The sequence below is a fragment of the Cololabis saira genome, chromosome 15 (genome assembly GCF_033807715.1).
Source record: "Cololabis saira isolate AMF1-May2022 chromosome 15, fColSai1.1, whole genome shotgun sequence".
NCBI lineage: Eukaryota > Metazoa > Chordata > Actinopteri > Beloniformes > Belonidae > Cololabis > Cololabis saira.
In genome coordinates this window covers 15,522,008-15,549,896 of record NC_084601.1, presented here as the reverse complement: position 1 = coordinate 15,549,896, position 27,889 = coordinate 15,522,008, and the positions used below count along the sequence as shown (strand labels likewise).

At 42.6% G+C, this 27,889-nt stretch overlaps 1 protein-coding gene across 5 annotated transcripts; it reads right to left on the bottom strand.

The window, feature by feature from the left end:
• Positions 1-61: 61 nt before the first annotated feature.
• Positions 62-27,889, bottom strand: tax1bp1a (Tax1 (human T-cell leukemia virus type I) binding protein 1a). 5 transcript variants are annotated; one of them, XM_061742761.1, is made up of 18 exons: positions 27,790-27,889; positions 25,350-25,465; positions 24,740-24,954; positions 21,593-21,695; positions 20,896-21,086; positions 19,328-19,483; positions 16,498-16,646; positions 13,620-13,710; positions 13,335-13,520; positions 12,940-13,191; positions 12,541-12,732; positions 12,376-12,448; positions 11,425-11,954; positions 7,489-7,575; positions 5,214-5,400; positions 4,891-5,102; positions 2,705-2,787; positions 62-1,938 (listed from the first exon to the last, which is right to left on the bottom strand). In XM_061742761.1, exons 3-18 carry the CDS (start codon positions 24,926-24,928, stop codon positions 1,728-1,730), a joined length of 2,892 nt encoding a protein of 963 aa, XP_061598745.1. In that variant the 5' UTR covers positions 24,929-24,954; positions 25,350-25,465; positions 27,790-27,889; the 3' UTR covers positions 62-1,727. The 5 variants fall into 5 exon arrangements, with proteins under 5 accessions (XP_061598745.1, XP_061598747.1, XP_061598748.1 ...); XM_061742763.1 differs by having other exon boundaries at positions 62-1,935; XM_061742764.1 differs by having other exon boundaries at positions 11,425-11,936.

Below are 27,889 nucleotides of genomic sequence, written 5' to 3'. Positions count from 1 at the left end.
TCTCTGTTTAGCACAAATCAAGGAAAACGGGACAATAAAAATGCATTTTAACGAGCTTAATTTATTCATAAAGATCTTTGCAATACACACATAAACCACCTTCATGACATTCACACGTGAAAACTGCAGGGTAGGACACATGACGTACACAGATCGGCCTGCAGATTAGTGGGCATGTGCAGATTTTAAAGCCTGAATACGAACACTGTTAGAACCACTTAGTAACGAACAGAGAGTCAGATCAGCGGTGGTGGTCTGGAGCCCCGAGAAAATAGTTTTATGACATTCACTCATCAGGGCACACAAAGCAGCAACTTTCCACACTTCGAAAATAAATACAAATTTAAATGAAAAAAAAAAAGTGCATGACGATAAAAGTGTCGATAAGTCAGCATCCTGCAGGCGGTGGGTTGGAAACATGATCCATCGCCTCTCAGCTCAGCTGCTTGTGATAAAAGTGCACAACAGGAAGTTAAACATCATTGGCCCTTCATTTCGTTGTTTAAAACATGAGGGAGGGGAGACGAGGGTTACGACAGTTATTCACAGGTCTCTTCACAATTTAGACTGAATTTCTTCTATGTACAGTACATTCAGAATAAAGCCTTTAAGTTTAGTGCTGACACGTTCCGGTTTACGCCATGTCACATCGTTACAAAACTCTTGCAGTCCACCCCGTATAAAATCAACGTTTTACAGTTTATAAGACATGAAAATAAAAATGATCGGTCTTCAATGAGGCAAATAAACCTCAGCTGAACACACGACATATACAACATTAATCAGTTGATTCCAGCATCTGGTTTCTTCTCACACTCCTTCCTGCTTATCTGCCACCACGAACACAATGTATTCCTTCATGGCTTAGTTTGTGTCAAATAGATCATGGCGTGATGTATTAAGTCATGTGTTCTTGTTTATCTGAGGTTTCATTTTCATTTCAATGCCTAGTGAGGACCAGATGTTTTTTACTATTATGTCCTGATATGTAAAACCTTTGATTTTGACTGAGGGGGTTTCTTTCTCCATCACGTGACTGAACATACAGCAGGATTGGAGTCAATCTCCACCACATGGTTTTACAGATATATGTACACATTCAGCTCCCATTCTGCATTTACGCCTCTGCCGAGCTTCAAATTCTCTCGTTGACCTTAAAGAAAGAAACCCAACAAAAACACAGACTTGATTGCTTTACTACTGAACGGTAAGCGTGTTTGGGTTAGTTTAAGGGGGAATAATATTTCCCTTTTTTTCTTCAAAGCCACAAATCAGGCTCCTGTCATAGTTGGAGAAGTAGGACTTTTTCTAGAAGGGCATTTTTTTTTATTTAGTTTTTTTAGTTTTAATTACAGAAGATGAGCATGCACTTTAAAAGGTGCTGTAATGAGCATAAAACTATACAAAAGTAAACATTAATGGCACTATCCTCATATATTTCTATGTTCCTCACTGTGTTTCCAGGCGAAAGCTACGAAACCTTGTGGAATATCCTCCACAGCACATACTCGGCTTTTAATCGATAGATCAACTACATTCTTTCACACCTCTAACTTTGCAAAGAAGTGCTAATGATTGTATATTAACAAAACAACGTAACGGACCCCAAATGAAAAATCGAGTAACAGCTGACAACATCCATCCATCGATGCCGTACGTTTCCGGCACAGTCCTCTACGTCCTTCATTCATTCATTCATTCATTTATTCATTCATTCATTCATTCATTCATTCAATCTGATCGAAGTTGAGCACGTGGCCGTCGAAGTGTGTGAGCACGTGCCTCTCGAAGAGCTGCTGCTGGCAGTCGAGGGGGAACTGCTCGGAGCAGATGGGGCACACCTTCCAGTGGCTCTCCACGTGCTGCTCGAAGCTGCGCTGCTCGAAGTGTGGCGGGAAGATCACCTCGCACAGCGGGCAGCGCTTGTGCACGTCGCTACTGGAGAAGAGGAAAAACGTAGGAGGGGAGAGAGGGATACAGGGGGGAGATGTAAACACAAGCGAGTCTAGGTGAGATCATGAGGCGGATGAACAAAAAGCAATGGCCCCTTCAAAGAAATGAAGCCTTTTTGGCCAAGTCATGATAGTCACACCGTTTATGAATATATTTGATCTTCAGACCAAATTACAACTACTGACATCGAGTATTTCTTCCCTCAAAAACAATCAAAAAAGCAGCTGCTGAGTCCTGGTATTAACACATTCAGATCTGAAGTTTACCTCCCTCCGGAGACCCTCACACTAAAGATGTACATGCACAAAAAACTACAATAAAAATCACCATACAGCTGTGTCTTTTTGTTTCCTTTTGCCTTTTTCTACACTCATCTCTTGAACCACTTGATCTACCAAATGATCAATCATTTTTCACAATTTTAACCTGAATTATTGAATATTTGCTAGTTTTGACCAGAGCTGCAGGACTTAACAGATTTATGCAGAAAATAATCTTGATGCATGACTATTGTATAGCAGGTTTTTTTGTGTATACATTATAGGGTCCCCCAAAGGGTGCAGAGCATTGGGATCGACTTGGATCAATGATGGTTTTATCATCCCAAATGTGATCAGCCAGATTGTTTTCTGTCTCCAAATGATTTAAATTGATCACATAGACGAGGAAACCTATCCAAATGTGTCATCGACAGCATTTAGCATTCACTACAGAACTATACACTACATGGTCTTTGTGTTGATTAATCTACCTGGAGTCAAAGCAGAAGCTGCTCCTCGCCTCGCTGCGACTGTTGGACTGATGATCACATGACTGCTGAGCTCCACCGCCCACCTTTAACACATGCACAAAGGGGTGGAACAACAAATCTGATCATTCACAGAACTGTGTAGGTTCCTAAACAGCCAATCGCTTAAAAAAAGGAGGAGGTTGGAAATGGCTCTGAGGACGTAAATGCACACAGTAAAAAAAACTAAAGGAAACACTCTTTTCTGTTCAGGTTTCTTATAAAACAGCCAAAAACATTTAATTTGACAATCGGAGACTGATCTCAGGTGTGTTCATATGCAAAACATCCTCCTAATTACTCTCTCCCAGCTCTCATTATCCCTCTCTCTTGAGCTCTAGGGGAATGACATTAATCTCAGCTTTATGCAAATGAGTTCAAAGCTCCCACTTTTAAGGGCAGCCTGTATTTTCTCATTTTCTCTCAGTCGGAGGTGCAGCAAAGGCGGGGTCGAGACAAGAATTCACTGGCTGAGAAACACACAGTCAAAGCAGAATAGGAAAAGACCAGGACTGAACCGCGGATGTCACATGTGTATATAGCTGAGGACAAATGAACGATGGTCTTGTAGCTCACTGGAATGTGATAAAACCGCGAAAATTTAAAAAAGAAATGTTTTGATGTAATGTCAGCTTCCTTTTCAAATTGAATGGAATGATTCTGTGAGGTATTAACTTCACTAATTAATAGTCAGCATCAATCAGGCTCCAACTTTCTCCTGTAACAGCTGATAGATCCACTTTGGAGCGTGGGGTCTGGCCGCCGAGCTTCTGGTCACCGTCTTGGTCCATTTCTCCCATAAACTCTTAAAACAACTGAGAGATTCAAACTGTTTCCTCGTCATGTGAGCGCTTTGCTTTGTGGAAAAATGTTTGACTGTCCTGAAAAAGGCTACAGCGTTTAAAAGTGAGTTGTAATTTTCCCCGTTCCTTTACCTGCCTGACACGAAACCTTCAAACCGGCAGTGACTGTGTGGAAATGTGCTTGTTCTCCTGGGTTAGTCGTCTTTGTACGTGTCCCGGGGTCTGTCCCAGGAGGAAAGTCTCCTTGGGTTCATGATTCAACACTGAATATCAATGTCATCCAATCCTCCAGAGCCTGGCTGCGCCTCTTTAGCCCACTGTAACCCTTTTCCCTTTTTTCTCTTCCAGTTTGGTCACAAACATCGACCAAACTGTCACAGTTTTTTTTAATTTTCTTTTTCTTTTATTTATTTTTTGTTTATATGAAGATTTTCTGTCCTGATATTTTGATATCTTTGATGGCCTGCCCTTTTTTTTTTTTTTTTAAAAAAAAAGGTATGTTTTAAAAAAACTGTTAATGTTCAGCTTTTAAATAAAATAGTTTTAAGTCTTTATTAGGGCCCGAGCACTGACAGTGCGAAGGCCCTATTGTATCTGTAGGAATTTTTTTATTTAGATTATTATTATTTTTTTTTTATTTTTCCGACGAAATGAGGGCCTTTTTGCCCCCCTAAACGTGCCCCAAAAGTCACCAAATTTTGCACGCAAGCCAGGCCGTGGCCTAACGGCTCAACAGCGCCCCTTAGAAAACTTTGTGCCTCAAGCGCCACAATACGGTTTGACGGAAAATCGGTACACACCTGTATCATGTCGCAACTTATAGAAAAGTTTCTTGGCGCCATGGCCGAAACCCAACAGGAAGTCGGCCATTTTGAAATAATCGTGTAATTTTGGCGCAATTTATGCCATTTCTTCGGCCGTTAATGCGGCCCGAACCATAACGTGCACCCAGGTGTGTTATACATCAAAATGTGCGTCTCCATCCTGCGACGACGGGCATTACTTTTCTCAGTCAAAAGCGTTACCGTGGCGACGATAGACGCCAAAAAGCGCGCCCCCCCCCTTCATCTGATTGGTCCATATTTGATAGTCCCTATTTTCTGCAATAACTTTTTAATGGTTTGACATAAAGACTCGTGGGTGGTGTCATTTCTGATATGCTTATGATGATAAGTTGAGTTTTATGTGAACAGCAAAGGCACTTTTTATAGAATTATTGACCTAGGAATGTGGGGCGAAACCGGGGGGGGGGGGCATGAGTGCGAGGGCCCGTTCATCGCTGCTTGCAGCTTTAATTTTTATTTTGAAAACCTACTTTTTGTCTGCCGTGTTTGTGTTGCTACTGACCTGCTGCGACTCCTCTGCTGGGTGCTCGGCGCTCTCTGGCGAACCCGAGCTGCGGGACGGTTGGATGCAGACCACCTTGCGGTCCCAGCCCGGTGCTCCGGGGCCGGGGCTGGGCGGCGTGACTGGAGGTGCACATGGAGGCGCGCAGGGAGGAGGAGCCTCGGGGGGAGGACGTGACATGTGCTCAGGAGACGGCACCACATCCACCTGATCTGTAATTACAATAATATGGGAGAGGGTTATCGCTGCTCGACCATCAGACCATCAGAATTGAAGGGAGAGAGAACAGGTGCAGGAAAGACTGAAGTCTGAGTTCCTCCCACCTCCTGTGGTGTCGGTGGAGTAAGGATTTCCGTACTGAAGCTCCGCGGGCCTCTGTGGAACTAGCGGTGGAGGGGAAGGGTCCTGGGGGTAGGGGAGGGGGTAGCGCAGCACCATCGGCTGCTTCACCTCTGCACCCTGGACGCCGGCTTCCTGCTCCCGCTGCCTGGACACATAACGCTGCAGCTCCTGGAGATACAAACGGGACTGGGTGTCATCAGGTGTCATTTGTGTTTACTTCCTTACTTCCTCCAGGTCTAGTTTGTATTAAAAGAAGTTTCTGACAAAATGTTGTTTTCCCTTAATCCTCTGTTTATATAGGTGCCACTATTTCTGCATATTGTTGTTACATTTACAGCATTTTGTTCTTCATGAAATCATACATGACTTCCTCTCGTCTTTCTCAGTTATTCCTCAACATGTGGAATGTGCCAGTGTTATGAGCGCAGAAGGCGGTCATTATCAGCATCGGTTTCATTCAGTCTGCATTTCCGCGGGAAACATTTTCACTGCTGGAACCGAAAGGTGAGTAAGTACTTTCAATTTACAGGAGGCTTCCCCAAACACCGTTTCTGCCCTTTGTGACTAGATCTAAAGCAAGAGCATTAGTAGCCTACTCATTACTGTAATGGGTGTCAGGCTCCGGCTCCCTCCACAATGGCTTTACGGGGATAGAGGAACTCACTCTCTCCGGTTGTGTCTCTCCTTTATTCCTCCCCGATATTCTCTCTTGATGACTTAATTAGTGCGCTCCTATCAGGTTTAACATTTAAACCAGGGTTGGGAAGGTGAAACAGACACGTAGCGTGGCATTTGCACTGTCTAATGTCACTGTACTGAAGGGCAAAAGAAGCAAGTATAGATGTTTTAATTAGTGGATGGGGGCGGGAGTGTTGAGTTGGAAGGAGAAAGCTGCAGAAAGAGTTCAGATGCTGCAGAAAAACTGCATATAAGCTCCGTCTGGTCCCCGATGGGTCTTAAATATAATCAATTTAGGACCATGTCAATGTTTATTTAGTAAAAACTAGATCAAAATGTAAAAAGAAGTGCACAAAGTACATCCCGACTGCTTCATAAGAGTTAAGATATGTGCTAATTATTAAATATACTCAATTCATTGATCCCCAGCAGGTGTACAGACCTCTATTGAAAGGTAAAATTTTAAAGTTTGCTGGCCAGTAACCTTCAGGTGTGTGCACACAATGCCAAGTAGGAAAGACATCAGTGATTGTTTTATAGAGGCAGTTCCTGCTCATCAATCTGGGAGGTATTACGAGGTCATTTCTTTTCAAATCTGGAGTCAATCATTGGACTATGAGAAAGATTACTCATAAACGGAAAATATTCAAGAGGGCCCTCCCACAATTACACTTTCCAGCATGTTTGCCCCGAGGTGACAGACTGACAAAGTGCCAAGCGAAAAATAAATGAATGAAAGAAGCAACACTGTAAAAGGAGAGTTGGCCAAATTCCTCCACTAAGAGACTGATCACTTTTTTTACAACTTCAGGTGGTTTGAGCTGCATTATTACATGGTCGACTTAACTTTTGACACTGCCAGGCCTTTGCACACCAAATTTAAATTTATTCAATTAATTTACACATGAATTTTGATGGGTGATGTGTTTTTTATGTTTCATGTCTAGAAGTCAGGTTTTGCTTACAACAGAATCACATCTGATCAATCCGATAAAACTAAAAAACCAACAACCGGCTTTTAAATAATGAGAAGATACAAAAGACTTTACCTCCAATATACCCCTAGTCGCTGCCCTGTGTCCGCCAGTCCTCTGAAATGACTCCACATCGCCTTGAGGCGCCGGGGTAACAACTAACAGCTTCTCAAACACTACGACAGATATCCTGAAGTCCGTCCTGAATCGCCTGCAGCTCAGTTTCAGCTCCAGAACCAAGCGGTGGAACTCGCTAACTTCTCTTCCTCAAAATGGGATGGTCCCCTCTATTTCTTTCTTTTTTTTTATGACGGTAAAAGCAACATGAGATCATCGTTACTTGATGATGACTTCACCCCCCACACCCCCGAGTGATTGTTTTTTTTATATCCTCAACATTTTATTAACATCGCACTTGATGTGGTAGATGTGACGAGGTAAGCAGATTCATATTTGACCACAGAGTGATTAGATGCCATCTACTCACTTCACCTTTACTTTTGATTTTTGGCTTTTTTTCCTCTTTTTTTTTTGCCAATCCGCCAATAAGTTGCAATGTTTTAGCAGAAAAGAAGAACATGAAGCTTAGTTTTTGCAGTTTTACCTCTTGTAGCTGCTGTTTGTCTCTAAGAGCCTGGGCAAGGTTCTGTTTGAGTTCGGTCACCTCGCTGGCTCGCTCTGCCATCAGCACCTGCACATGTGCAAAAGAAATAAAGAAAAATAAATCAGAAACACCACAATATAATCATGCATTTTCCTAGATAGATAAGATGTCTTCAAACCACACATCATCCTCTTGGCTTCCAGTCTGTGCCAACTGATGAGCAAGAATACGAGTATGGATGCACTCAGCTAAGCAAAAGCATTTGGCTCCTATTTAACCTGGTGCAGCGTCAGGTTTGTGGGGCTTACTGTAAAACACATAACTAAAGCCAAAAAAAAACCAGGTCAGTGTTCAAAGGAAGATGAAGCGGGTCAGGGGATCATCATAAATCTATCACTCTGTAACAGAACTGACCCTGTGGGATAGTTTACATTGCAAGCTGCTTGCTCGTCTCTTATTTCACTCCATTTCAAAGCCTCCAAACTCCCCCTCCTCTGCTGTGGTTTCTCTTTTTGCTTCACGTCTGTCCGTCTTGATTTCATCACTCTTAAATTCGGTCTGCTTCTTCTGCATCCCCCACTTACTCTCTCTCGTCTCCTTTTGTCCTCTCTTGCTCTCCCCTCTTCTCCTGAATTTACGGCGCAGCATTAGCGGGTTAAGTTCAGGTGAAGGGAGTCTGCTCCAGCGTGCATTTGTGTCTGTCCTCTCCCCCTGTCTGTCTGCGAGCCGGCTGATGTAAACAGCCGTAAAGCTCAGAGTCCTACGTCTGCCCCTCTCGTCGGTGTTCGGGGCCATTAAGAGCAGCTCAGGGCCCCTGGCACTTGCCGCAGACAGCAGACTCTATCAAAGTCAAGGCAGAGCTGTATTTATCGTGTCGATAAACAAACACTCATTCACTGAGATTAAATGCCACTCAGTACTCTGGCAGAGGCTCGCACACAAATTGCAAGAGGTCTTTTCAAGAACTGGCAGATGCATCAGCTCATTTGTAGAATAGATACAGTGTCCACGGTCCACAACCAGAGCGTGCATCATGCTTGCGTGTATAATTAATACTGACTGCTTTAAAGGGTGAAAATAGCTTTGAGATTTAAATGGTACATCAACATCAAAAGACCAATTCATAAACTCTTATCACGATTTGGAGTCAATCCTCTCTATTTCCTTATACTTTATGATGCTGTGCGTTGCCAAAAAAAAAGCCCACGTAAATTTTGATCACTGTAAGCCAAAAACTTTGATCCTATGAAATTAAAGAGGGCCAAATACTTACAAAACACATGTCAGAAACTGGTTGATTGATTTGACATTTTATGCTTTACTAAAATAATAATAAAATAATAACAACATTCTGCATCAGGAGTCAAAAAAAGGACAAGATAATTGTTCATAATTGCTCAAAATAAGTTATATACAGGAAATATACCTAACTTGAAGCTACAATACTGTTCTTTTTACTTTTTTGTGTAGTATCTTTCGGTATTGCATTTTTTTTTTCCCACATTGCAAATTGTTACTTTGTTATTGCTATTTTATTTGGCTACGTGTGCTATGAGAAGTTTTCAGAAACCTTACATTTTGATAAGGCGAGAATCTGATGGCAGATCAGAATTTATTTAAATGCAGACACTGAAAATGCAAATTTAAAATGTTTGGTGTCAATATCCCCCCAAAAAAAAGAAAACAAAGAAAAAGAAAAAAGGGAGAGCATAAGTCAATTATTTCTTTGTCACCTTTTCTCTCCTAAGCATTTAAATTGTACATCTGCTTCTACTAGAGGTTTCTTCCTGTTTCCTTCCTGAAACTGCCCAAATGTTGGGTTTCTAGATGAAAAGGATGGCTTTTCATTCTGAATTAGCATTAAATAAATAAAATCCAAATTAACTGAATAAAATGTTTTTTTTACTTTAGAAAAATTAAAAAAATACAAAAAACAAAATGACTAAACTTATTTAAAAGACAAATAATGATCAGTTAGAATGTCATAGTCATGACGGATCTACATATGAATAGAAAGAACTGAAGCCAAACTCAATCGCACTGATGTTAATGTGATTGAAAAAAAAACTAAAAACTAAAATAATTATGCTGAAAAAGAGCAACCCCTGACGTAATCCATACATTAAGCATGGGAGTGGGCCTGACAGACATTTCATCATTCATCAAGATGACGCTCTGAAGCTAATGGCCAAATCAAGTAGAGAACTCTCCAGAAGGAAGAGACTCATCTGTGCACGTCGTCAATGATCTGATCTCACCGTCAGCGAGACAACAATGTAAACATATCAAGTGGACCTGCATTTTAGTTGCTGAAGGACAGATTAAAAGGGTACTACTCCAACTATGAAACTTCAGCTGATAAATCACGTGCTGTCCAAATATAACATACTATATGTATATGTAAACCTTCAAAATCGAAACTGATATTTGGCTCCTAATGTGATTGTAACCATCAGGCGCGTCATTTCCGCCGGGGACGGTGGGGACACGTCCCTACCACTTTGTCTGACGAGCAGATTTGTCCCCACCACTTAAAAAAATAAATAAATAAATTAAGTAGAGAAAGTGCAAACGCCGCTTTTGGTGCAGAAGCTGAATTTTGGTTCAGAAGCTGCTCAAGAACGCCCCTCCCCTAGCCAGGCCTTGCCCTCCTAGTGACGCAACGCCTTCAGCAAGTCTCGAACAGAAGTGATTTGGAAGTGGATGGTAATCAGGCTACCCCTGGGGGGGTGTGTGCTTTGTGATGTTTGCAACAATGTTGCAGCCCAGGATGCTTGCAACATCCCATTGTGGTACAGCGCTCGGCCATATGTGGATGTATTGATTTGACCAGTCTGTGCATCATGCATGCAACAGACTACTCTGCAAAAACTATAATTGTATATCATGGCATTCTCCTAACCAAAGACTATTTGCTCCGCTCTGCTTTCACTCTCCTTGTATGAATGCGCTTGCGATCAGCCCCCATTGCCTTAGCAACTATGTTGAATCCGCTCCGCTCCCACACACTGCGCTTGCGGTCTGCAGTCTGTTACAGTGTAACGAGCGATGAAAGAAGTAGCTGGTGTTGCAGGTGAAGATTCGTCAGTGTTCATGATGCATATCAGGCGAGATAGACAAAAAAGACAATTAATGAAAACTTATTTCACAGAGGGGTTGCTGCTCGTTCACTCTTGCCCGACGTTTCATAGCCTGGCAATGTTTGAAAACTTTGTAAGGGCAAGGGCTGTTTGCCAGGCTACGTCTCCTGATGCGCTCTTGCTTGGTCGAGGTTTGTCTGAGATTTGTTGGTGTGTCAAGGGCTGTGCAATTACCGAAATCGTGTCTTGTACTGAAATGCGGATTTTGAAATACGAATAGGGCCTACCCATGACGAATTGTCCCAACCCATGATGTTTCTGACGACCTAAATAAGACCGGGGCAGATGGCTTTTAATATGGGGACAATATCGCGTCAATACGCATCATCTAATGCAATGCCTATTATTTATCATGAAACCTCAATTCGGAAGTAATGGGCCTAGCTCGTACCCAGCACTTTTCAAACCTTACTCAGGTTTATGGTAAATGTCCCCAGCACTTCTGAAATCAAACTGACGCCCATGGTAACCATCCAAATAAAATATGCAGTAACCTGTTTAATCAGGTTAAATCTATTATCGTATCAACACTGATGAATATTTAACACTTCTGAGCAACAGATGTTCAAAAGCAGCAGCTGCTGCTTTGTTTGCAACAGTAAGCTTTTTCTTTTGGAGTAAAAAGACAAAAAAAAAAAATCTAACTCAGTTATTTAGTCATTTTAGCCTTCATTTTTAAATCAGAAAGACACATAAATGGAACAAATGTGACGCCTTATTAGCCTTATTGATGACCATGTGCAAAAACCCGTGATCCCCCATCATCCCTGAGTGCACGTGTGCGTATGTATCTCACTCTGAATCGCTCCTCCTCATTGGCCAGCCGCTGTTTGAGTGTCTCGTTGATGGCGCACTGCTCCTTCCACTTCTCCTCCATCATTGCAAGCTCTGCCTCCACCGAGCGCGTCTGCTCCTTGTCCGCCTCCTCCTGGCTCCTCCCCTCCACCTCCGCCAGCAGCAGCTCCTGCTCCTTCTCTTTCTCCCCATCCATTCCTCCCTCTGCCTTCAGCGGAGCGTCCTCGCTGGTGTTCTCTTCAGCGCACAGCGTCTCCTTCCCCACGTCCACCCAGCTCGCCATCCTCAGGCTGTCCTCTGGCAAGCTCTGCTTCTGCTCATCCTTTTCATTCTCTCTGTTTTCCTTAGCGCCGTCTTCCATTTGTTTCACTTCCTTGTCAGTCTCTACACCGGGACTCTCCTCTGGCGTCTTGTCTCTCTCTGTTCTCTCCATCTCTGAGATGGAGGGAGCATCGGCGTACGTGGAGTTCTGCAGTTCTGGGCTGACTGCCGTCCCCATGGCTTCTTGTAGTGCTGCAGTAGCGATATTTACTGTTTAAAAAGGAAAAAAAAACAAAAACAATATCAATTCAGACCATTTAAATTTAATGAGCATCAGGATGAGATGAGGTTTTTCTGTCTGTTTAGATTTTACAGGCTCATCCATTTCAAAATCAACACTGCAAAATGGATTTGAGGCGGTTGGCAGTGTTTGGTTATCATTTGAATGTAATTGATATTTCTCGAGCACTCATTATATTAAAACACGTCTACTCATATTACTGATTTTCTAAAGAATGATTTTGGAGATGATTTAAGTTAAAAGCCTTCAAACTAACTCACAAATATTTTATTCACTGCAACAAGACTTGGTTCTCTTAAACTTGGCTATTTCAATAAACAGGGATGTCTCATTTCCAGTTGAATAGGGCGTTAATGAAGTGTCTACACTTCTGCACATGAGGATGCACACCTTCTGTGGGCGAGTCCGGACTGGGAGTAAGTGGCTCCGGTGTCGTCTCGGTGGATGCATTCCTCTTCGACTCCTGCAAAGCATCAACAAGCATGCATCAGTTGAATATGAATGCTGCTGTTATACGCAGCGGCAAGTTACTGAGATGTAAATGTCAGCGCTCACCCCTTGCGACTCCGTGGAGTTGAGCTTGGCCACCTGCCTGCGGAGCCGCTGGCACTCCCGGTACTTCTCCTTGTAATGCTCAGCGGCCATGTGCAAACGCAGCTTCAGCTCCTCCACCTCCCTCTGCAGCTCCGCCTCGGCCTCCGACACCACCATGATGCTGGGGGTCACGTCCCCGCTGGTGCCAACGCCCTGGAAAAGAGAAGGACATCCACGTGAAACATAGAATGTAAACAAAACCACAAGACGATGGAGTTGGCTCTCAGTTAAAAACACATTCTGTGATTACTCACAAAAAAGTGCTTTCTCAAAATGCAAACAGGTGTAACTCATAGCTCTCATATGAAGAAAACTTAGGATTGAAAGACATTTGGGAGAGAAAGAAGGTTGGACACTGACCACCTCCCTGTGTGCAGTGCTCCTCATCCGATCCAGCTGACTCTCTATGCGCTGGCACTCGGCCTGAGCATCAGCCAGACTGGCACGGAGCTTGTCGGCCTCCACGCGGGCTCGGTACAGCTCAGTCATTGTGTGGTCGCGAGCGCTGGCTGAGTCACGGAGCTCTGCGGCGAGTAGAGAAGCCTGTTGCCGGGAGGCCTGGAGTTGCTCCTCAGCCTGACGGAGCTGCTCACGCACGCGGGCCAGCTCCGCCTAAACACAAGCACAAGGGACTCAACTATCTTGTATGAGAACTCATTTATCTAAGAAGATCAAGACAGAAGTTTAAAAAACGACTTTTTTACTACTTGATGTTTCAGAGTCGATAAAAATAAAACAAAAAAAACAGTAGTTACCTTGTCGGCTTTGTGTGCCAGCAGCTCTTTCTCCAGACTGTCTCGTTGGGAAACACAGGCCCGGAGCCGGTCCAGCTCCTCCTGGAACTGAGCGATGGTCACCTCCCTGTTCAGCTCCACTGCCTTCAGCATCTGCAGCTCCGCACTCAGCTTGGTGTTTTCCAGCTCAGTGCTACGTAGGTGGGCCTGAAACAGGTGTTACGGCAGAGAAGGAGACCTTATTCACACAGAAACGCACACACACACACTCTGTCAGCCTTTCCATGTGGAAAGTTTTTCTCCAACCTTATAAAGATCCCTCTCGTCCTTTTCGTTCTTCAGCTGGTTCTCGAGACTCTCTCGCTCGGCTGTCAGCTTCTTCAAGCGCTCACGCAGACTGCAAGGTTGAAAGGAAGTGTTCAGCGTCTTTGAGCCTCAGTATCATTGTACTACGTAGACATTCATGGAGGCAGTCAAGACGCTCTAATGCAGCAGGACACTGATGTTGTGGGGGGGTTTTGGTTGACAGGCGTCTGATATCCGCTTGGATATCAGGGATAGGGCCTCTGCATTGGAGAACAGGGGTGGTGGTCCCCCCTTTTTAAGAGGAGTGACGGGAGCGTGTGTTGCTGAGCAGGGGCGAAAATCCCGGGGGGGACAGGGGGGACAAGTCCCCCCCATTAGTAAAGCTGTCCCCCCCTAGAATAATTTGAGACAGAATTAATAATTTTGGAACAATGCAGTAGTATTTAGTAGTGATGCACCAAAATGAAAATTTGTGGCCGAAACCGAAATCGAAAATAATAATAAACAGTAAAATCTCATTACACTTAAAACAAGAGTCATCACTGGAAAAAAACAACAATTTTCACCTGTTTCAAGTAGATTTTCACTTGAATCAAGTAGAAAAATCTGCCAGTGGGACAAGATTTATCTTCTTATTACAAGCAAAAAAATCTTGTTCCACTGGCAGATTTTTCTACTTATTTTAAGTGAAAATCTACTTGAAACAGGTGAAAATTGTTGTTTTTTCCAGTGATGACTCTTGTTTTAAGTGTAATGAGATTTTTTTTAACTAAAAATGAGACATTTTAACTAGAAATAAGACAAATATTCTTGTTAAGATTTTGGGTTTTTGCAGTGTATTATGTCAGATGTGCTGTATTATTGCCACCTTCCACCTAATACCATTGTTTTGTATTGCTCTAAGAAAGGTCTTCTGCCTGTTTGCGAGATAGAGTTGAAAATGTCAAAATGCTGTATTAAAGGAAGGCTAAAAGTTTTATTCCTTGTCCCCCACTGGATTTATTCTCTAAAATTTTACTGTTTATTGTCCCCCCCAACTATGAAACGGGATTTTCGCCCCTGTTGCTGAGGAATCAACCTCCTCGGCCTCCACGTTTGGGTCTTATCCAGGGGTGCTGACGAACAGCCTGATGGATTGTTGTACCCATAATTCAGGAGGATTCATACCTGGCCTCAGAACACCGGACCACGGCTTTGCCCTTGTTAGGAAATGGTAGTTTGCCCAGCCAGTTTACATGGTCCAATTCAGAGAAGGCATTCAACCCTATTCCTCAAGCCCGAGACATGTGAATGGAATTTGGATACGATCGCAATTCCCACCCACGTTTGTACTCTCATCTATAGTCAGGAACTGCGGCAAGAGACGGAAAGAACAAGATCTCAGACACAAGTGGCTTGAATGAGTTTTCCCCCGAGGGGTGGAGAGACTCTCCTTTGGAGAAAGGATGAGATGTTCACTAATTCGGGACGGAGTCAGAGTAGAATCACTTCTCCTCCCCATTATAGAAGCCAGCTGAGGGGGTTTGGACATCTGGTTAAAGTTCCTCCTGGTCACCACCGAGGAGGTGTTTCCAGGATGTCTGACTGGCAAACCGAGGACTTGCTGGGAAGACTGCGTCTCTCGGACGGCCTGGGAATGTCTCCGTATTCCCCTGGAAGAGCTGGAGGAGGCGGCCGGGAAGGGGGAGGTCTGGAATCTATTCTTACAAAAAACAACAGGCGCGGGGGAAACTCAATGTAGACCAGAGCTCCTTTGCAGCATCTAACCGGAGGGAATATCTCTTTAATTACCATTTGTCAGTTTTGTTATTGTTTATAAACAAAGTAGCCACTTTAAGCAATAATTATCAACTGAGTGCAAGACCGGAATTACCCACTTGATGTTAGTAAAATCTGCTCATGTGTTCGGATGTGGATGGATGGAAAGCATGTAATCAATATATATTTTACAAAAGCATGACATATATAAACTAGGGATGGGCGGTATGGACTAAAAAATGTATCACGATAATTTCTGGCATTTATCCTGATAACGATAAACCTTTGTAACTATAAATCTATCACCACATTCAGTCTTTGGAGCCCCCAAAACACTGCTCTAAAAGAATACTAAATGCTACTAAACGTCATCAATGGGAATCTTTCTTTCCTCGTTCGTTCTTTCTTTCTTTCTTTCTTTCTTTCTTTCTGGCTCATTTCCTTCCTTCCTCCTTCCTTCTTTCCTTCCTTTCTTTCTTTCTTTCTTTCTTTCTTTCTTCCTCCTTCCTTCATCCTTCCTTCCTTCCTTCCTTCCTTCCTTTATTCCTTCCTTCCTCTTTCCTTCATCCTTCCTTCCTTCCTCCTTCCTTTCTTCCTTCCTTCCTTCCTTCCTTCCTTCCTTCCTTCCTTCCTTCCTTCCTTCCTTCCTTCCTTCCTTTCTTTCTCTCTCCTTCCTTCCTTCCTTCCTTTATTCCTTCTTTCCTCTTTCCTTCATCCTTCCTTCCTTTCTCCCTTCCTTTCTTTCTTCCTTCCTCCTTCCTTCCTTCCTTCCTTCCTTCCTTCCTTCCTTCCTTCCTTCCTTCCTTCCTTCCTTCCTTCCTTCCTTCCTTCCTTCCTTCCTTCCTTCCTTCCTTCCTTCCTTCCTTCCTTCCTTCCTTCACGTACGTTGTGCGTGGATTTAACGCAGAACCATAAATCAGCTTTACACAAAAACATCATCAACGGGAATTTATCGTTTTTACCGCGAGATGACAAATTCTTATCATGAGGAATTTTTTTGACGGTTTATCGTGAACGGTAAAATATCGCCCATTCCTAATATAAACCTATCAGTGAATTAATAAAAATGTTGAGGACACAGACAGACAGACAGGATTGCGTGTCAGCATCCTCCACTCACCAATCCAGCTCTGTCTCTTTCTGCAGGCCTCTCTGGGTGACTCCCAGAAGATCCTCCTCCAGCTGACGGACCCGGTCTTTGGCCTCAGTCAGTCTCCTCCGTACCTCCTCCCTCTCCTCCGACAGACCCTGGGACGAGCGCAGCAGCTCCTACGGAACAGACAAGGGAGAAATCACGGCAGCTGGAGCAGCAGGCCGAACCGCTTTCCTCCACTAAATATAGAAATTACATACAAAACAACTGAAGGTGCATAAACACACTGAAATGCGTGCTCTCCTTTTAATAACATTTAATAATAATAACAAATATCATAAAGCATGCACTTTCAGTCTTCATAGTAAAAATCAACAATCAGTAGAGTGGGGGGGGGCTGAACTTGCTAGAATTAGCTCTGAATTTATGTGATCCTTATCATTAATAACAGATAATACTTCACACAGGTCTGATACTGTACCACCAAACAGGTCTGTATTTGTCTGATCTGCTCTTATGCAACACTTACCAAACCAAAGCAAGCTTGGAAATTGGAATTTCTTTCATGTTTTCTCTGTTTATGTTGAACCTGCTACACATATAGTCATACGTATATTTGCTTCTACTTTTAGTTTACCCTCTGCATATTTCTAGAGTAATAGAATGAATGGATTCCCCCTCTGGACATCTGGAAAGCCTTTTCTTATCACCCGTACATCAGCAGCTCTAAGTTATGACTCCTGTGAGCATTGATGGATGTGAATCACATGTTCAGGATGTGCAACTACTAATTGTTTAGTAGCATCAATTAAACGAGTAGCAGCGCAGTGCTGTGAAGTATGACCACCACATTTCCAGGAACAAACCCCTGATAATATAAAAATGATCACATGTGGTCTGTTTTCTCGGTGTGGTGTGCCTGATGAGGAAACGCTTTGTCTGAACTTGAAGGACTTTAAATCACCCAGAGCTAATATTGGTTGTGACAGAGCAGCATGCCTCTGCTCACGGCCGTCACTCAACAGGATGACACACTTTTCTGTCTCTTTTTCTCACTTGCAAACGAGGAGACGCTCACACCGCTGCAGTCAAGGACGGCTGCAGCAGCCCGTCCACGGCGGCGCGCACTCAGACCTGTCTCCCTCTGGGCTTGGCTCTGCATAGATCGCTGTATGATTTTTACGGCTGGCGTTTGGGGAAGCACTTTAGCAGTGCATAAAGACCTTATAAAAAGTGTAGTCGTAAAATTAGCAGCCACAAAATATGTACTTATGTTTTCATGTTAAACTCAAAGGATATTTTCATCAGAGCGCCACGAGTTGACGCACCCCTCTGTAAATGCTTTGGCAAAAGACACACACACACACACACACACACACACACACACCTACTCGCACGAGTCGTATATCCTACAGATGGACATGACTGTTGAATGAAAAGCAGCACGGTAATAGCAGTGTGCGCACGTATTACCGTTTAATTTATGGCGATTTTGTCCTTCGTAAAAAAAGAGCGGCGCACTAACTGAAAGCAGCCCGCTGCGACGGCAGGGCCGAGGCCCCGCAGCTGCACTAGGGGGCGATGCGAGACTGGATTCAGACTGTCGAAACTCCTGGCAAGTTTCAGTGTTTCCACCTCTCTCTGCCAACCCCCCCCTCCACTCCTCCCCCTCTCCTTCCAACCCTGAGCTTCCCTGAGTTGTGTTTGCCAAGCTACCGTTTTCAAATGAGCAACTCATAAAACACTAAAATCTGAATCATTCTCATCTTCATAGTCAAGAACAAGATCATGTCAATACAGGTTGTCAATTCAGAGGTTTGATCTTGAGGTTTCTTTACATTGTTTGAAATTGAACTTTTCTTTTTATGCCGATAAAATAACTTTGGAAGACTTAAAAAGTAACACCGAGTGGAGGACGGAGAGAGAGCAGTCAGGAAAGCGGCGGCCGCTGAATCGCGTGACTGAGTGGTGTTTGTCCCTGAGGCTGGGCAGGACTCTTTTTTCAGACAGGCGGTTTTGTGGACTACCCTCCTCTCATTCCACACGCAGACTAAAAGGTTTCGCGAGCGGGTGGCATAATGAGCGTGCTTGTGCTTGTGTGCGCTTGTGCGTGTGCGAATGCACATTACAGGGGCCCTGTGGTGCAGGAGCTGAAGGCGAGTGTGACACTGTGTGTGTGTGTGTGTGTGTGTGTGTGTGTGTGTGTGTGTGTGTGTGTGTGTGTGTGTGTGTGTGTGTGTGTGTGTGTGTGTGTGCGTTTGACGTCATGTTTGTTCACTCTGTGGTCGCGATGGCATCGTCCCTGACGCCAGATGCCCAGGAAAACTGTGTCCCTGTTCCGTTCTGGCCCAGTGGGCCAGGTCATTAAAGAAAAGAGTGAGAGACTGGTGTGCATACACACATACATGCACACACACAACACACACACACACACACACACACACACACACACACACACACACACACACACACACACACACACACACACAGCAGCTCACTGTGTGTCTGTCAAACACAGATACAGATTATTCATAAATGTAGGCCTTTGAAGTTTTAGCTCTATGATCAACGGTGAGGAACTGGCTCCATATGTATGTACAAATGGTTGTCCATCCACACACACACACACACACACACACACACACACACACACACACACACACACACACACACACCACACACTTAAATAGAAATACACACGTGCAAACATATCGAAACGGTTTCAACCTCAATCTTGATCTCAAAACTGGAATTATTTCTGTAGCTTCATCTGAAACTGTTTGTTTTACAAAAAACATAATGTCTCGTTCTTCTCGTTATCGTTGCTTCCCTCCTCCCCACCCCTCCTCCCTCCAACCTGGTTGTGTGTCCGCAGCAGGCAACACGTCTCCCTCTCTTGCTCCCGCTCCCTGGCCAGTCGTTTCTGCTCCTCCTGCAGCTGTTGTTTCTCCTCCTGCAGGAGGCGCATGGCCTTCAGCAACTCCCTGCGCTCCTGCTGTGCCTCTTCCACGCGCTGCCGGACAGAAGAAAGAGGGAAAAAAAACACAAAAAAAAACTTTCTGGTTTCATTTTCTTAAGATGCATATTTTGGAAACGGGGTTGTGTGTACTCCTGACTAGTTAAGCGTCTCACCTGCATTTGTAACTCCATATCAAGCGCCACGTACTTCAACTCAAACCTCACCACATAACAAAGTCGTGTGAGATATATGTTATTCAGACTGTCCCACCATTATTTCTGTGCTGCTAGGTAACATGGATTTTGGTTCGTGTAGACGTTTGAGACTAAAGTGTCCGCTTTGACTTCTGGGATATTTATACAATTTGATTTATGCTCATTGGGAATAACTATTAGCCTAGTTTGCCATCAATGTTCTCCCTGGTTCTCCAAACAGAGTTACCACTGCAACCTAGGAATGGGCGATATTTTACCGTTCACGATATACCGTCAAAAAAATTCCTCATGATAAGAATTTGTCATTTCGCGGTAAAAACGATAAATTCCCGATGTTTTTGTGTAAAGCTGATTTATAGGAAGGAAGGAAGGAAGGAAGGAAGGAAGGAAGGAAGGAAGGAAGGAAGGAAGGAAGGAAGGAAGGAAGGAAGGAAGGAAGGAAGGAAGGAAGGAAGGAAGGAAGGAAGGAAGGGAGAAAAGAGGAAGGGAAGAAGGAAGGAGAGTGCAGGAGGAAAGAAGGAAGCGAAGGGAAAAAAGAAGGAAGGAAGGAAGGAAGGAAGGAAAGGGGAGAAGGAAGGGAAAAAAGAAGGAAGGAAGGAAGGAAGGAAGGAAGGAAGGAAGGAAGGAAGGAAGGAAGGAAGGAAGGAAGGAAGGAAGGAAATGAGCCTGAAAGAAAGAAAGAAAGAAAGAAAGAAAGAAAGAAAGAAAGAAAGAAAGAAAGAAAGAAAGAAAGAAAGAAAGAAAGAAAGAAAGAAAGAAAGAAAGAAAGAAAGAACAAACGATAAATTCCCATTGATGACGTTTAGTAGTATTTAGTATCTTTTAGAGCAGTGATTTGGCTCCAAAGACTGAATGTGGTGATAGATTTATAGTTAAAAAGTTGGAGTTGAATTGGTATTTTTTTATCGTCATTTTTATCGTTATCGGGGTAAATGCCAGAAATTATCGTGATACATTTTTTAGTCCGTACCGCCCATCCCTACTGCAACCTAACCCCCTCTTAAAAAAAAAAAAAAAATCCTTTACATTTACCTAATTGTTTTTATGTTTTATCCTCCTCCAGTTGGATGAGTCAGTGACAAGATCTGTCATTAACTCTGTACATAAAATCAAACATCTGAATGATGACATGCAGAGGGCCGTGTGCAGCTGTCTGGACGTGACGAGACATAAAATCACACTCAGATCAGAGCTCATCTTTGGAAGTGGGGACTAGAAAAACAGCTGTCCTGATGTTGCGTGGTCGTGTACCTCGAGCAGGCCGGTCTTGGTGGTCACCACCAGTATGTCTGAGTTGTTGTCGTCCTCGGTAACGGTGAGCAGCTCCTCGGTGGGCGTCGCTGGCCTGAACTGGAAGGGGGTGCTGGCTCCTCTGATATCACCGGCGTGGGTTACATAGCAGAACTGGTAAAACTCCCCGTCGGATTTAGGAACATAATAACCTGCAGCAGACAGAAATACAAGCCAGTGTGTTTCCCATTTACTTTAATATTAAATCAATTAAAGTAGTCTCGTGTCACACATTTACAGCGTGTTACAGAACACATCATTTGTTAAACTCTTGACAGTTCAAACGGCTCGCAGTTCCACTCGGAGTGCCTCATTTCGAGCGCTTGAGCCTGTTTCTCTGAGGCAGTCGGAGTAAGTGCAGAGTATCCAGCAGCAGCCAACCGGTTTTACGGACTCCTAACACACCACAGCATGCTCTCATATTTTCACTGTGTAATATCTGACCATTCCAGGTCCAGTAAAACCAGTTCTCAGACCCTCAACGTGTGTAGATGTGTCTGTGTTTGTGTGTGTGTGGTTTGAGAGGTGCTTGGGTCCCAGGCCGCCGTTTGCGGTTATGTTCCCTTATTAAATAAAAGTGCTGGTTTTTATATGCACTGTAAAATGGAGGAGTTACTCTGGAAGAGCCTAGGTCTGTACAGCGGTTTACATCGTGTACCTTGAAACACCACAGTCCTGTGAACGGTACTTCCTGGTTCATAGTTTTCAGGCATTGGAGACCAAAGAAAGGTGTAGTAATCCCTGGCCGTGCTCCAACCCACCTGAGGAAACAGAATGAACACAAATGAAAATCTGCTAATAAATATATATATGTTTATATATACAAAAATAGACCCTTAGGAGAAAAAGCACAGCTTTAAACATTACTCTGGCAAATACTTGGTTCAAAAATATATTTCCTTTAACATGTATGAAGACTAGTTGGAGTTTTTTGAACTGTTACACTTTGAAGGGATTTTTTTCCCCCAAGATTGTGGAAGATTCAATGTGAGAAGGGAAACGTTTAAAACCATGTCCCCTCATTCCTCCACAAAACCTCCTCCTTCTCACAAAAAGAGGGCCAGCAAAGGTGTGAGAATGGGGTGGGAGAGGGGGGCTGTACTTTCTGTCCCCACATGTGCAGACTTGGGAGGCAGCTGCAACCCAAAACCAAACAGGACATGGTGGAGAACATACGAGTTAAGAAGGGGAGGGAGAAGAGGACAAAAAAAGAAAGAAAAAAGAAGACATTTCTCACAAAAAAAGAAAGAAAAAAATTGGGAGAGACTTACAATTTTCTGAATTTCAAGTTTGGTTAGGGGACAGATAAGCGAGCGTTAGTCCGATGTTGCATCATAAATCTTTCCCCGTCCAGATTTTCACACAAACGCATAACTTTTACTCACATATGTGATACAAGTTCATGGCATAACGTGAATTGTGCCTTTCTTAACCACCGGGACAGTAATGCTTTCGCATTCAAAAAAAGAAAGAAAAAAAAGACTCAACATGACACAAGGCGTTTTTTGATAGCTTGAACATACAGTAGTAATATAATATTAATTGTGAAGCTCCTACTTTCTTACTCTGTGCAAAAATAATAATAATAATAATAATAATAATAATAATAATAATAATAATAATAATAATAATAATAATAATAATAATAATAATAATAATAATAAAAAGATAAAAACAGTGGGAGGGCTTTAATTTTAAAGGAGACTTTTTTATTTTCTTTTTTCTTTTTTAAATATGCCTGTAAAATTGAAAATATCAAATAAAAATGGAATAAAGGATAATTATAAATGCATTTACAAGTATTTCACTCAAGTATACAAGACATAACAGCCCAATCCCAGATAAAACATTTGGGAGCTCTCTATTTGTTAAATATTTCAATGTTCCTGCTTCAAACATAATTGCAGGGTGGTTTTTTTCGCCCCCATAAGCTTATTATACTGAGTATAATGCTGTTCCAAACAAATGGTAATACTCAACATGAAAACTTAGGCCAAGAACATTCCTTCCACCTCCACCAGTATCTCGGTGAGAAACAGGGCTGAAGTGGCCTCCTGCCAAGTTTGCTTGTGTGCTCACGTGTATTTGCTTAAGACAGAAAAGACATCAATAATTCAACTAATTGCAGAGTGAGGTTGACTGACGTTTGGTTCGGCGTGGCATAGCATTCCAACACAGGAGTGATGTTATAAAATAATCACAGGCAAAGCAGCTATCAATCATTCAGCCAAAGTGTGACGGGACAGCATGATGACACTTTAATTATACGCTCACACAACGGGTTTCTCCCTGTCGACCCAACAAACATGCCAGAACTAAAAACCCCCGTGCTTTTCTTTCCTCCCTTCTATCTTCTTTTTAAGGAGTTTTTAAGGGTTTTGTATGCATGTATGAACTTAACAGGGATGGACAGAAAAATGGGTTCAATGAAACAGGTTATATATGAAAATATGACAAAGTGGTTTGGAATAAACACTACTGCTGTTTATCGTGTATGCAAAATATGTGGTTACTGCTCGAGGGCATTGTCTTCTTTGCACAGGTTTGTTGCACCAGAGCCATCATCATCTCTGAGCTGCACAAAAGCCCACAGACACTAGGGGGCGTCTGTACACAACTCAATAAGTTACTACCATCCGAGTCATTCTTAAGACAACACTGCTTTATCGCTCAGACGCTTTCTGTCTTTCAAATATACATAACCGGTAAGTGAAAGAGGAAGGAAATATTCTCTCTCATTCATCTCAGCACAAAGATTTTGCCTCTGGGAGAAAATAAAGACTCGTGAATATAAGAAAAAAGAATGAGAAATTGCTGATACTGACATAAAACCTTCCAAACAGCCAAAGCCTAACAAAAATACATAAATAAAATATGTCCTGATTACTGGCATGAGCTTTTTTTCTACTATAAATGACTATTATTTGTAAAACACAAAAAGATTGATCTTTTAAATTGCTGAAATTGGCTAATTCTTTCTTAAATACATGAAGTGCATACTCACTGCTAAGGTGTCACTACTATCAAATAAGTCTTTACGAACACAAAAAAGACAGTCATCTACGTCAAAACGGATTAAAGAAGTGTGGTCTGCTTGTTCCCCAGCATGCCCCGCTAAACATCAAACACATTTCATTAGCATGGATTACCATAATTACATTTTCCAATCGTCCTTTTTCCAAATAAACTCAGCATCTTTATTCCTTTTTAATTGAGCTGGTGGATTTGAAGTCAGTTCTTAAACAACGATAAAATGTTTGTCTTGTGACTTTACAAGACATAAAGTTTCCTAGTTCACATTTCCTCTTAATTACGTGTGAGATTTGATGGTCTTGATAAAAGAGCAGTACAGAAGTGGGGGTTGATTGGCAGGAAGCAGAGAAAAGGCTGATGGAAAGACAGAGGGGAGTCAACATGTAAAGTGAGGGGAAAAGGAGTCCTAATAAGAATCAGAGTGGTTCATAAAGAGCACCAAATGTTTGCCCGCTCCCCCACTGAGACCTACTGCAACCAGCCCACCATGTACACTCTTCCTCTTTCTGCATGCAGAACCACCACACCAAAGCCTGTGGTAACGTTTTAGACATGTATTGAAGAGTAGACTCATTAATGTGAGGGCGGATGTACGTGTTAATGTGCCAAGTGCAAACCTATGGGCGATTAATGAGACCATAGCACACAATCACAAAAACTTGTGCAACGGATGGCAAACTAAGTATCTAAGACTACTAAAGATGTTGTCTTGACCGAATACACTCAACGCTGAAGCTTGAAGTGAGTAGCAGCTGCAGTGTGTATGCACTACCTTGAAAATGCCCACCCAGTCTTTGGGGTGGGGAGTAATGTAAGGGGTCAAGGTGTAACGACACTCCAAGGGTGCCTGGGGTAGGAAACTCTTTCCCACATTCTGGAAAATGACGTGGGCAAAGTTGGATGTTTCCATGATGCTGACGCTGCTGCCAGGCGATGAATCCACCACCTGGAATGATGACATGGTACCGTGTGGGTCACTTCATCTGTCTGCAAGGGAAAAATGGCAGAGGATATGTACACAGGTCATCAGTAACAGTAAAGGGAAAGACACACGAACACACAGCAAAAACTTTACTGTACAGCTCATGTAGCTACACTAAACAATACTGTGTGACCAAACGAAACAGAAGCCAGTAATGTTAAAAAAAAAATCTCATAAAATTTCTTGCGTGTCTCAAAACCTGGAAACTTCAGCTTCACAACTTTACAGTTAAAATAAACACTTCTCAGGGAATGAGTGTAATTGCTACTGTAAAACAGTAGTTTATGCAGCTTTACTGTTTGTAGATGGGTATGGAGGATTTCAATGATACTTCTAAACACTAAAAATGTGGCATCCATAGTTTTACCAGTCAAAATGAACTTGTGAAAAAAAGCTTTGCCTTGCATGTAAAATCTTGGGAATAATGCGTCCTCTTTGGCTCTGGAGTTCAGTCAAGACAGAGACGGTGGCTCCATGGTGGCATGAAGGCGTGCTGTTTCACCCAGACGTGGCAGCCTAAGGAAAGACAATTATTTAATTTAATGTATTATACAAATGGAGCGCAAGTTGTTGTTCGTTTTTTATTCTACCTTTATTCTTTATTAACCCAAAAGAAGTAAATGGACTATCTTGCTGAATACAAAGATGATACAGTGTTTTTACATCCCATGAAGATTCATGCCCATAAATGTTGTTTTAAATCATCAACTGTGACCTGAAACTTCATCGGATTTTGATGCTTATCTGGGAAAAGGGATAAAAAAAATATCTGTTCCATATTTTAGGTCATATGAAAACACCCAAACAGAGGAGTGTTAATGGTTTGCAACTAGCCCTCCAGCTCAAACATAAGCAGCTCTGCAGGAGGGCAGCTGACTTTTACATAGTCCATGGGCCAGAGCCCAAAATTTCACTTGTACCACTCATGGTGACAAAACTTACTTATGATTTTTGAAAGGATCCACATCTATAGATTATATTTTGGTATGATAACCCTTCCTGAGTGGCAGCTGTATCATAGTTATCAGCTCATGAAGTTACCCACCCCTTTCAGAAAATTACATTTTAGATGCTGGTGCATGTCCTAGTTTAGACTCATGTACAGGATATCTGTCAATGTTTCACTATAATGTCTTTGGTATCATTTTAAAGGGTACCTTTGAAGCATTCATTCAAGCTAAGATGTGATGCATTTCCTGAATCCTTATGGTCCTGCGAGTATTCAAATTTTTGTATTTTGTGTCTCTGTTGTTCCTAGATGACACAGGGCTATAAGATAGTGTGTAGATAGAAAAATGTGTGTTGTTTATAGTTTAAAGGACTGCAGTGACCTCAATGTTGGTCAGAAAGATTCACATCTTAGCTTGAATGAATGCTTAAAATGATACCAAAGACAATATTGTGAAACATTGACAGATATCCTGTACATGAGTCTAAACCAGGATATGCACCAACATCTAAAATGTCATTTTATGAACTTCATGAGCTGATAACTATGATACAGCTGCCACTCAGGCAGGGGCGAAAATCCCGGGGGGGACAGGGGGGACAAGTCCCCCCCATTAGTAAAGCTGTCCCCCCCTAGAATAATTTGAGACAGAATTAATAATTTTGGAACAATGCAGTAGTATTTAGTAGTGATGCACCAAAATGAAAATTTGTGGCCGAAACCGAAATCGAAAATAATAATGAACAGTAAAATCTCATTACACTTAAAACATCACCAGAAAAATAACTTGTTATTTGACAATTTTCACCTGTTTCAAGTAAATTTTCACTTGAAATAAGTGGAAAAATCTGCCAGTGGAACAAGATTTATCTTATAAGCAAAACAATCTTGTTCCACTGGCAGATTTTTCTACTTAGTTATTTTAAGTGAAAATCTACTTGAAACAGGTGAAAATTGTTGTTTTTTTCCAGTGATGAGTCTTGTTTTAAGTTTAATAAGATTTTTTTTAACCAAAAATGAGACATTTTAACTAGAAATAAGACAAATATTCTTGTTAAGATTTTGGGTTTTTGCAGTGTATTATGTCAGATGTGCTGTATTATTGCCACCTTCCACCTAATACCATTGTTTTGTATTACTCTAAGAAAGGTCTTCTGCCTGTTTGCGAGATAGAGTTGAAAATGTCAAAATGCTGTATTAAAGGAAGGCTAGAACTTTTATTCCTTGTCCCCCACTGGATTTATTCTCTAAAATTTTACTGTTTATTGTCCCCCCCAACTATGAAACGGGATTTTCGCCCCTGCACTCAGGAAGGGTTATCATACCAAAATATCATCTACAGACATGGATATTTTCAAAAATAATAAGTAAGTTTTGTCACCTTGAGTGGTGCTGATATCTGGTCTGGAACATGGACTATACATGCTGGAATAGATCCTGTGATGAAGATGTAAAACAAGGTGTGAATGTCTGCAGCAGACTCCTCGTCTGGACAGGAACCATTTAAAATAAACACAAAAAAACCCTGTCGATGACATAACAGTGGATCAACTACGATGCAATAATAATAATAATAATGATGGTGATGTGAAACATGACTATGGCAGATCGCGATGATCGATCCAGCTGCTATAAACGTCTCTACACGGACACTGCGCGACGCGTTCGCGGTGGATATCTGACAAAAGCAGGTTAATGACAGCTCAGCCGGCAGAAACCAGAGAACAGATTAGGTTTATGTCCTCACACACAGCTAGGACGCTAACGCTAGCCCGTGGACGAGGCCATGTCGAGTCACTTTCTCCGCCGGATAAACGTCCTCCTGGCCGGACCGACGACACGCGAGCCCCGCGGCACACACGCTGCTTTAGCGGGAAATAAAGAGGCTTACCCTTGTCACTGGTCAGGACCGTCAGGACCGGAGGATGAGTGGAGTTTGGGCCGACGTCTGAGCCGCTGTCCCTGCTGTTGTCAGAGCTGTGACGGCGGAG